An 11,994-nucleotide genomic window follows, 5' to 3' on the forward strand; every position below is an offset into this window, starting at 1 on the left:
ACGTTTATGATCTGTGTGTAGTAATGTTATCTCAGAATGCCATTTTGCATTGCTAGTTATAGTCGAATGTTAGCTAGCTAACTAGCAAACATTGAACCTATTTGGTTAACTTTAGCTAGCTATGACAATCGGTTTGTAACACTAGTACTTCATGGATTAGGATTCATTGTTTACCTAGCATGTCTAAACAAAAGATTCCACTTCGCAAGATGATTACATGACCCATCAAGATAGCCGTAATCACCATCAAACAAACCTGGCTATCTATTGTATAATAATGCCAAAATATTTGTATCTGGAATTTGTCTTTCAGCATCAGCAGCCTGACTCTCCTCCACCAGTCATACAAGTAGAATGATTTTATGCCCCCCATCAAATAYAGATCTGGCCCAATCAAGCACAGGTTACACCTAAAGCATGAGGACTTGCAGCGAGTGGTGAACTTCATCAACAACTACGCAGAGGATAATGCAYTAGTATTACCAGGATGCCACCCAGGACACAAACACTTTGGTGGKAAGCTGCTGCCATCCCATGTGACAAAAGCAGCAGTGTGGTGTCTACAAGAAATCGATGACACCACTTTGTATGTAAAGCATTAACAACACGTTTTTATTATTTAATTTACCTACTTTTATTGATATCACGTTTCTTTCTGTATTTCCCAGAGGTACATGTAGTCGGGCTGTGTGTTATCATTTTAACTTCCAGTTACCAAGAGGATGTTTCTGTATGCAGTGTTGCTGCTCTGCACATTTGTAGGTAAGTGAAACTTACCTGATAATGATGCATTAAAAAATGATGTTACCTGATAATGATGCATTAAAAAATGATGTTACGTTTTACATGACATTTTATTTTTATTAACTCATCTTAATGTTCTTTTGTTGTTTGCAGATGCACTATCCTTCTGACACTATGCAGCCAGGTCCCATCTACTTTCTAACTCCTTGCAACTGCAGTGGCCAAAACAAGAACAAGWTAGTGCTCTGGTATTGTGCCTGGCGGAACATGCACAAGCTCCACCACAGTCTGGACCTTCACTTCCTGATCTTAGGCCACACCAAGTTTGCCCCCGACTGGTGCTTTGGCCTCGTCAAGCAGCGCTTCAGAAAGACCAGAGTGAACACTTTGTCTGCGATTTCTGGTGTTGTGAAGGACAGCACTGTGACGGGGTCAACATCCCACAGCTGGTTGGACTGGAGGATGGTAGTGCTGGTAGAAAGCTATGGCTGGCAACAACACCTGACTCTGTACTTCAGGCCYCTGCCACAGTTCAAGCAGTACCAGCACTTCAGGTGAATATCATTTTCATTGCATTGTATGAGGTTATTCTTCTTATCTAAACATGGGAGGTGAATTGATGTTGTCCTAGGTTGTAATGTCGTCTCAATTTTGATGTTATTTCCTATTTTACAGCTTCGATGCTCTGGAGCCTGGTGTTGTTGTCGCCAAGGAGAGTTCGGACTCAGTCAGGACCAGGTTTCAGCTGCTGCGCAACGCTGACATCCTTCCTCCCATAGATGGTCTACAAGCACCGCRTGGACTGAACACAGCAAGACAAACRTTTTGAGAAGATCAGGGAGTTTTGTGACGAAGAGGCTATGGACATCACATGCCCTGCACCAAAGTCAAGGGCAGGACAGAAACAGGCTCTCCGAATATGGATTCCCTTGTTCATGCATGGTTCGGACAGACCAGTCATCAGCACTATCTGCAGTGCCTCTATTCAAATGACTCTCCTAACACACATGCCATACGTTGCTGCTACTATTATTTTTGTATCCTGCTGCTCAGCCACTTTACCCCTGATTGTATGCATATAACTAATCTATCAATGATATTGATATTGTTCTTACTGTATATTATTATATTTATATTGACACTTTCTATTTCTGATTATGCTACTATGCAAGTAACCATTTGGCTGTAGCGTTTACACCTTCTGTAGAGACCCAGCCACTTGGCAAGATGTGGATGGGTTTATAGCATTTCTTTCACATGACCCATCAATTTATACAAGTGTGTCTGGGTAAGCGTCATCTAATATTTATCTGGACACTTTCTGTTTAACTGGAAATGTTCCTTATTGTAGGCTATTGGCCTTATTGTAAGACCGAATTGAGCTGGTRGGTCATATATGTGGTAACTCCTTCAAGACTGTTGGAAGCTGGTTGAGAGAATGCCAGGAGTGTGCAAAGCTGTCACCAAGGCAAAGGGTGGCTACTTTAAAGAATCTAAAACATATTTTGATTTGTTTAACACTTTTTTGGTTACTACATGATTCCATATGTGCTATTTCATAGTTTTTATGTCTTCAGTTTTATTCTACAATGTATAAAATAGGAAAAATAAGTAAAACCCTTGAATGAGTAGGTGTGTCCAAACTTTTGACTGGTACTGTAGCTATTGGCCACTTTTACCATAGGTTTCCGATATAAATCTGTCAGATGACCTTCCTCTCCAAGGAGGCAGGCTAACAAGAACAAACCTGATTTCAGCAACAATTACATGTCTAGACTGAGCTCCCAACAGACTGTGACTCCTGCCAAGCTCCAGGATATCGACAGAGAGGGGATGTAGTGTGGAGAGATGGAGCTCATTAACACATTAATGGGGAAGGAAACTGTGATAAACTGCTCTTTAGGTTACCTGGGGCTTGATTAGATGCAGTACTGTACCATTCAATCTGTGAGAAACAGGAAGTTTATTATTGGAGAGTGTGTGAAGGTGATGATGTCATATTGCCCTGCTCTACCCATGACAGACCCTTCTCTCTGGGCCAGGAGAGACTGAGGGGATCAGAAGAGAAACGGATGTCTGAATATGCAGGTGGTATGTGTCTTCCCCACGCATGTATCTTAGAACCATTCCTCAGCAACTTAGCTGTTATGCCAACTTTGCTCACATTTTCTCTTTATACCTCTCACCTTGTCCTCCTCCTATGACTCTAGCCAAGAGTCTCCTCAGTCTTCAGGAGAAAGTCTGCTCATTCCTTGACAGAGCCAATGAGTTTGCAATGTATATGTAAGAATACAGTAAAATATTTTACAGTAGATGCTAGTGTTTGAGAAAGTACAAGAGAACATTAAGAAGAGTACAGTACATTGTGTATTTCTTAGTTACCAGTGGAGGTGGGCTGAGGAGGTTGCCCTATTCATCTTAAAGAGTGCAATGAGGAAACCTAACCTCTGACCTCTGATGTCATCAACCTAGTTGTGTGTCGTAACTCTGGACCCAGGCAGTGAGAACAGATAGCAGGATAGTATGTCCTTATGAACCTTGAGATAATGTGGTAAAGTAAGGGGATTTTAAGGTGGTGACTTCAGCCAATAAAACAGTAGGGTATCGGTTTGAACATACACACACACAGTCAATTCATACACAGTACCAGTCAAAAGTTTGGACTCACCTATTCATTCAAAGGTTTTTCTTTATTTTTACTATTTTCTACATTGTAGAAGATTCCCACTAAGTGCAAACCAGATGGAAACTAAGTGCAAACCAGATGGAATGGCGTATCACTGCATTTTCTACATTGTAGAATAATAGTGAAGACARTAAATCATGTAATAACCAAACAAGTGTTATACAAATCTAAATATATTTCATATTTTATATTCTTCAAAGTAGCCACCCTTGGCCTTGCTGATAGTATTGTACCCTCTTGGCATTCTCTCAACCAGCTTCCTGAGGTAGTCAACTGCAATGCTTTTCCAACAGTCTTGAAGGAGTTTCCACATATGCTGAGCATTTGTTGGCTGCTTTTCCTTCTCTCTGTGGTCCAACTCATCTCTAACCATCTCAAGTGGGTTGAGGTCAGGTGATTGTGGAGGCCAGGTCATCTGATGCAGCATTCCATCACTCTCCTAGGTCAAATAGCCCTGACACAGCCTGGAGGTGTGTTTTGGGTCATTGTCCTGTTGAAAAACAAATGATAGTCCCACTAAGTGCAAACCAGATGGAATGGCGTATCACTGCAGAATGCTGTGGTAGCCATGCWGGCTAAGTGTGCCTTGAATTCTAAATAAATCACTGACAGTGTACTCAGCAAAGCACCCCCAAACCATCACACCTCCTCCTCCATGCTTCACGGTGGGAACCACACATGCGGAGATAATCCATTCACATACTCCGCGTCTCACAAAAACATGGCGGTTGGAACCAAAAAACTCAAATTTTACTKWTCAGACCAAAGGWCATATTTCCACCGATCTAATGTCCATTGCTCGTGTTTCTTGGCCCAAACAAGTCTCTTCTTATTGGTGTCCTTTAGTAGTGGTTTCTTTGCAGCAATTCGACCATGAAGGCCTGATTCACACAGTCCTCTGAACAGTTGATGTTGAGATGTGTCTGTTTCTTGAACTCTGTGAAGCATTTATTTGGGCTGCAATTTCTGAGGCTGGTAACTCTAATGAACATATCCTCTGCAGACAAGGTAACTCTGGGTCTTCCTTTCCTGTGGCTATCCTCATGAGTTTCAGCTTCATCATAGGGCTTGATGTTTTTTGCGACTGCACTTGAAGAAACTTTCAAAGTTCTTGAAATGTTCCAATTAACTGACCTTCATGTCTTAACGTAATGATGGACTGTAGTTTCTCTTTGCTTATTTGATCTGTTCTTGCCATAATACGGACTTGGTCTTTTACCAAATAGGGCTATCTTCTGTATACCACCCCTACCTTGTCACAACACAACTGATTGGCTCAAACGCATTAAGAAGGAAAGAAATTCCACAAATGATCTTTTAAGAAGGCACACCTGTTAATTGAAATGCATTCCTCATGAACCTGGTTGAGAGAATGCCAAGAGTGTACAAAGCTGTCATCAAGGCAAAGGGTGGCTACTTTAAAGAATCTCAGATATAAAATATTTTGATTTGTTTCATATTTTTTMGGTTACTACATGATTCCATATGTGTTAGTAGTTTTGATTCGTTTTGATTATTCTACAATGTAGAAAATAGTAAAAATAATGAAAAATCTTGGAATGAGTAGATGTGTRCAAACTTTTGACTGGTACTGTATGTTTKTGAAACATTATAAAAACAAAAATACAACTTATTTCATTGTATCTTTTCATAATATGCATTGTTTGTTCATGTTCATTCTATGACACTACAGAGACTGCGGTGCTCATTCTCACGTGATTCCTGCTTCCTCATACYTGTGCACCCCTCCTCGTCCCCTCATCACTTCACTTTACTGTGTTTCCTCTTTTTTATTATATGACCACCCACACCAAACCCACTAGTTTAATTATTGTGGAAATGTAAGCAACCTTTCACCGTCATGCTGGACTCCTCCCCTAGCTATCCAATGGACTTTAACTCAATCAAGCTCTGAAACAGAAAAAGCAGAACTAAGTGATTCAACACACAATTTTGACATCAGTTTGCAATAATGAGTGGCAAACCCCTTGTTGTGAACGTGGACAAATGGATTACWGAGAATGAAAAGGCTTTTTTGCCACCGGTGTGCAACAAACTRATGTGAGTAGCAGCCTGGGCTAGTTTCATTTACATATAGTTTAAGTTTAAGTTGAACACTCTGGTGTCGCTAGACTTGTAATGACCCACGAAGTGAACTATAAAGCCTTTATATATCATGCATCATAGATGCTTCACAAATCCTCTTTAAGCTAATATAAAGCATTTGTAGTTATTTTAAAATGGGACCATATTATTATCATGTTGAGCTGTAACAAGTACTGTTTACCCCCTGACTATCTACACTAGTCCAATAGTCCAATAGTAATCATTTACCCTATGTTGGCAAAGATTGACAAAGGTAATGAATTTCGAGCAAAGTGAATGCTTATATTATTTTTCTCCGCAAGGCATTCTTCTCAGCTGAACATCATGTTTGTTGGAGGTCCCAACAGCAGAAAGGACTACCACATAGAGGAAGGGGAGGAGGTGAGAGGAAATGCCACTGTTCACCTATCACATTGGCTAAATGCTGTGGAGTTTGTGTGACCGRTCATAGTGCAGAAAATGGTATTCAAAACCTACGAGATAGAATTCCTATGCAATGTCCCTATGCAATGTCCCTACCTGAAAGTAAGCAACAAATGCAAGGACACTACCATGCTATTTAGTTAGCAGTCACTCAGCCACAGTATTATCTTTCCTCACACATGTGCCTGGCCCTCTGTGATAATGCCCAAGAAGCCGGTGTTCGGAGGATATATTGGCACTGGTGTTGTTAGGCCCGAGACAAAGTTGAGTATATCCTCCAAACACCGGCTTCAAGGGCATTATCACTTTTATATAATGGGTTACCAACATATTCAAATTATGATTGACATATTTTCATTAAAAACTTTATTTTGATGAATTTATTCATACTATTTCATCTTTCCACGAGATATAGTCCCGACACAAATCTAAGGTTACTACCCAAGCAGGCTGGTCGTWCGTTCTATTGGTTCGGTTGCCAGAGACGCGACCCAGTCGTTTAGTCTTTTTGTTCTGTTTCTAAATGTTCCATTTCCATACTGTCACATAAACTCAGTCAGTTCTTCCTACCACCATAGGGACAAATTCCACAAGAATGTTGCACTGTCACCTTTTGGTCACCACTATTTGCTCTGGCTATTTGTCTAGTWGAAGCCCAAAGTAAATTCCTGTTCAAGTGTTTCTCTTTTTTATCTTTGGAAGCATGAGAATGTCCCACTTTAAACAAACTACAATTTATAAAGGCTTTATATAGCATAAATAAAGTCTTCATAAGTACGACATATAAGCTTCACAAATCATCTACAACCTTATCTCGTACTGTGTAACGGGTGACATTACAGCACAAAGCAAAGGACTGTTAATGCATATTCAATAACATAATCTAGCCACTGGAGGTCAGCATAAGCACATTCYTATCATAGTGAGGACRATTGGCTGTGATTTGAAGCTGAAGACATCCTCCMTATCTTGTATCTGTACCTTTTCTAGTCCGTAGTCATTGCTTTTCACTGTCATATCCTCTCCCTGTCTTTTTTTATGCAGCTCTTTTACCAGATGAAAGGGGACATGTGTCTGAAGTTGGTTGAGAATGGCAAACATAAGGATGTGTGTATCCGTGAGGGAGAGGTGAGAGAAATGGCATTCATTCCAAGATTCTCTCACTAAGCCCACTGTTTAACATAAGTGACAGTGCCATATCAAGCTATGCAGATTTGTTACATTCGTGTTTGTGTCATACACACCCCATGTCCTTCTGTGGTCCTCAGATGTTTCTGCTCCCAGCTCGGATCCCCCACTCCCCCCAGAGACTGGCTAACACTGTAGGGCTGGTGGTGGAGAGGAGGAGGCTTCAGTCAGAGACAGACTGTTTAAGGTATCACCATCCACCATGTCATCTTATCCTTTACCTATATCTCACTCTTCTGACACATTCTTTATCCATCTACAGTTGAAGTCGGAAGTTTACATACACCTTAGCCAAATACATTTAAATTCAGTTTTCACAATTCCTGACATTTAATCCTAGTAAAAATTCCCTGTCTTAGGTCAGTTAGGATCACCACTTTATTTTAAGAATGTGAAATGTCAGAATAATAGTAGAAATAATGATTTATTTCAGCTTTTATTTCTTTTATCATATTCCCAGTGGGTCAGAAGTTTACATACACTCAATTAGTATTTGGTAGCATTGCCTTTAAATTGTTTAACTTGGGTCAAATGTTTCGMGTAGCCTTCCACAAGCTTKCCACAATAAGTTGMGTAAATATTGGCCCATTCCTCCTGAAGGAGCTGGTGTAACTGAGTCAGGTTTATAGGCCTCCTTGCTCGCACACGCTTTTTCAGTTCTGCCCACAAATGTTCTATGGGATTGAGGTCAGGGCCTTGTGATGGCCACTCCAATGCCTTGACTTTGTTGTCCTTAAGCCATTTTGCCACAACTTTGGAAGTGTGCTTGGGGTCATTGTCCATTTGGAAGACCCATTTGCGACCAAGCTTTAACTTCCTGACTGATGTCTTGAGATGGTGCTTCAATATATCCACATAATTTTCCTCCCTCATGATGCCATTTATTTTGGGAAGTGCACCAGTCCCTCCTGCAGCAAAGCACCCCCACAACATGATGCTGCCACCCCCATGCCTCACTGTTGGGATAGTGTTCTTCGGCTTGCAAGCGTCCCCCTTTTTCCTACATTATGGTCAAACAGTTTAATTTTTGTTTCATCAGACCAGAGGACATTTCTCCAAAAAGTAAAATTTTTGTCCCCATGTGCAGTCGCAAACCGTTGTCTGGCTTTTTTATGGCGGTTTTGGAGCAGTTATGTCAATATAGGACTCATTTTACTGTGGATACAGATACTTTTGTACCGGTTTCCGTCAGCATCTTCACAAGGTTGTTTGCTGTTGTTCTGGGATTGATTGGGACTTTTCTCAGAAAAGTACGTTCATCTCTAGGAGACAGAACGCTTCTCCTTCCTGAGTGGTATGACGGCTGCGTGGTCCCATGGTGTTTATACTTGCATACTATTGTTTGTACAGATGAACGTGGTACCTTCAGGCGTTTGGAAATTGCTATTTTCTGAGGTCTTGGCTGATTTCTTTTGATTTTCCCATGATGTCAAGCAAAGAGGCACTGAGTTTGAAGGTAGGCCTTGAAATACATCCTCAGGTACACCTCCAATTGACTCAAATGTCAATTAGCCTATCAGAAGCTTCTAAAGCCATMATATAATTTTCTGGAATTTTCCAAGCTGTTTAAAGGCACAGTCAACTTAGTGTATGCAAACTCCTGACCCACTGGAATTGTGATACAGTGAATTATAAGTGAAATAATCTGTCTGTAAACAATTGTTGGAAAATGACTTGTGTCATGCACAAAGTAGATGTCCTAACTGACTTGCAAAAACTATAGTTTGTTAACAAGAAATTTGTGGTGTGGTTGAAAAACAAGTTTTAATGACTCTAACCTAAGTGTATGTAAACGTCCAACTTCAACTGTTCATGCCTCACGTCCTCTTCTCCTTGACCCCCTTACAAGAGAGAGCACGAAAGAGGGCGAGAGGGGTGAGAGAGAAAGATTGAATGAAAGCCTGGCTGTTTGTGGTTTCAGGTACTATGTGGACAACACTTCAGACACCCTTTTTGAGAGATGGTTTTACTGTGAAAACCTGGGGACCCAGCTGGTGCCTGTGATTCAAGAGTGAGACTTATATCATTGATTTTAGTCTGGCATGAAACAACACTTTGCAATGGACATTAGTGCTCAGCAGTGTTATACTCAGCTGATGCTGTGTTTCTCAGGTTTTTTGCGTCGGAGCAGCACAGAACAGGCAAGCCAAACCCAGGTGAGTCCCCATCTCACAAAATGACACAATGGGAATGGTGAGCTTCAATAGGTTGACATCAGTTTGGCACTCTACTGACTGAAAATGCATTATGTCCTGATTTTCCCACCTTTTATTTTTGTGTGGTTTTACGTCGGGTCTGTAGATATTTTGCTGTGCTGGTGTATCCTACTACCCGAGAGCCCTGGGCAACTTTCATGGGGATAGGGYCCACAAAAAAACTTAACTCATCATAAATGGCCACAGTGGCTCGTGGATCTGAGTACGCCATGGGGGGAGAGAAGATTTTGCATTTTTATAACTKATTTTATGCAATTCTACTCATTTTGCCATGGGGCAGATGTATTTTTTGCAGTTTTACAGCTACTTTCCTGCAAGTCTACACATTTTGCCATAGGGTAGAGGCAAATGTTTGCAGTTTTTAATATGATAACTGATGATCAATGGGCCCACCCTGGTCAGTCATTCGACCATGCTTACTACAGGTTTACATAGCTGGCCGCTAGACTAATTTACCAATCCCAAAAAATGTTAGCTGATATGGGCTAATTGGATGACTGCTGATGCACAACCAAATTTGAAATTTCACCTTGTGTATTCTACTATTCTAACTCTAAAGACAAGAGTAAGTTAAGACCCACACTGAGCCCCCCCCCCCCCCCCCCCATTTTTTATAATAATAAATAAACAAATAAATAGAAAGAACGTTCTCTCACTGTCAACTGCGTTTATTTTCAGCAAACTTAACGTGTAAATATTTGTATGAACATAACAAGATTCAACAACTGAGACATAAACTGAACAAGTTCCACAGACATGTGACTAACAGAAATTGAATAATGTGTCCCTGAACAAAGGGGGGGGTCAAAAAGTATCTGGTGTGGCCAGCAGCTGCATTAAGTACTGCTGTGCATCTTCCTCCTCATGGACAGCACCAGATTTGCCAGTTCCTTGCTGTGAGATGTTACTCCACTCTGTCCGATCAAGGGCCACCTGCAAGTTTCCCGGACACAGCGTTGAGATTGCCTGCAATGACAACAAGCTCAGTCCGATGATGCTGTGACACACCGCCCCCAGACCATGACGGACCCTCCACTCCAAATCGATTCCGCTCCAGAGTACAGGCCTCGGTGTAACGCTCATTCCTTCGACGATAAACGCAAATCCAACCATTAGCCCTGGTGAGACAAACCCGCGACTTGTCAGTGAAGAGCACTTTTTGCCATTCCTGTCTAGTCCAGCGACGGAGGTTTGTGCCCATAAGCGACCTTGTTGCCGGTGATGTTTTTATTTATTATATGTGTGCAAATGGCATGAGGAGGTAAGGAAATTAATAGGCCATAGTAGCAAATAATTACAATTTAGCAGATTAACACTGGAGTCATAGATGAGCAGATGATGCTGTGTAAGTAGTGATACTGGTGTGCAAAAGAGCAGCAAAATAATAAAAGCAATATGGGGATGAGGTAGGTAGATTTGGTGGGCTATATTACAGATGGACTATGTACAGCTACAGCGATCGGTTAGCTGCTCAGATAGCTGATGTTTAAAGTTAGTGAGGGAAATGTAAGTCTCCAGCTTCAGCAATTTTTGCAATTCGTTCCAGTCACTGGCAGCAGAGCTGGAAGGAAAGGCGGCCAAAGTAGGTGTTGGCTTTGGGGATGACCAGTGAGATATACCTGCTGGAGAGCGTGCTACGGGTTGGTGTTGTTATCGTGACCAGTGAGCTGAGATAAGGCGGAGCTTTACCTAGCATAGACTTATAGATGACCTGGAGCCAGTGGATCTGGCGACGAATATGTAGCGAGGGCCAGCCGACTAGAGCATTCAGGTCGCAGTGGTGGGTGGTATAAGGGGCTTTGGTAACAAAACGAATGGCACTGTGATAGACTACATCTAATTTGCTGAGTAGAGTATTGGAAGCTATTTTGTAGATGACATCACCGAAGTCGAGGATCGGTATGATAGTCAGTTTTACTAGGGTAAGTTTGGCGGCGTGAGTGAAGGAGGCTTTGTTGCGAAATAGAAAGCCGATTCTAGATTTAATTTTGGATTGGAGATGTTTGATATGAGTCTGGAAGGAGAGTTTACAGTCTAGCCAGACACATAGCTATTTGTAGTTGTCCACGTATTCTAGGTCAGAACCGTCCAGAGTAGTGATGCTTGTCGGGCGGGCGGGTGCGGGCAGCGATCGGTTGAAAAGCTTGCATTTGGTTTTACTAGCATTTAAGAGCAGTTGGAGGTCACGGAAGGAGTCTTCTATGGCATTGAAGCTAGTTTGTAGGTTAGTTAACACAGTGTCCAAAGAAGGGCCAGATGTATACAGAATGGTGTCGTCTGCGTAGAGGTGGATCAGGGAATCACCAGCAGCAAGAGCGACATCGTTGATATATACAGAGAAAAGAGTCGTCCCGAGAATTTAACCCTGTGGTACCCCCATAGAGACTGCCAGAGGTCCGGGCAACAGGCCCTCCGATTTGCCACACTGAACTCTGTCTGCGAAGTAGTTGGTGAACCAGACGAGTCAGTCATTTGAGAAAAGCCTTGGCCAGGTCGATGYAGACGGCTGCACAGTACTGTCTTTTATCGATGGCGGTTATGATATCGTTTAGTACCTTGAAAGTGGCTGAGGTGCACCCATTACCAGCTCGGAAACAAGATTGCACAGCGGAGAAGGTACGGTGGGATTCG

The 11,994-nt window shown here is 41.9% G+C and overlaps 1 protein-coding gene across 1 annotated transcript in view; it reads left to right on the forward strand.

Moving 5' to 3' along the window:
- Positions 1 to 5,261: 5,261 nt before the first annotated feature.
- haao (3-hydroxyanthranilate 3,4-dioxygenase) overlaps positions 5,262 to 11,994 on the forward strand; it is a 15,654-nt gene continuing 8,921 nt past the window's right edge. Inside the window, exons 1-6 of the mRNA XM_070448421.1 lie at positions 5,262 to 5,491; positions 5,839 to 5,917; positions 7,004 to 7,087; positions 7,228 to 7,334; positions 9,069 to 9,158; positions 9,260 to 9,303. Coding sequence (XP_070304522.1) covers positions 5,403 to 5,491; positions 5,839 to 5,917; positions 7,004 to 7,087; positions 7,228 to 7,334; positions 9,069 to 9,158; positions 9,260 to 9,303 — 493 coding nt within the window. The 5' untranslated portion in view covers positions 5,262 to 5,402. The remainder of the gene's footprint in view (positions 5,492 to 5,838; positions 5,918 to 7,003; positions 7,088 to 7,227; positions 7,335 to 9,068; positions 9,159 to 9,259; positions 9,304 to 11,994) is intronic.

The sequence above is a fragment of the Salvelinus sp. IW2-2015 genome, linkage group LG18, assembly GCF_002910315.2.
Source record: "Salvelinus sp. IW2-2015 linkage group LG18, ASM291031v2, whole genome shotgun sequence".
Taxonomy (NCBI): domain Eukaryota; kingdom Metazoa; phylum Chordata; class Actinopteri; order Salmoniformes; family Salmonidae; genus Salvelinus; species Salvelinus sp. IW2-2015.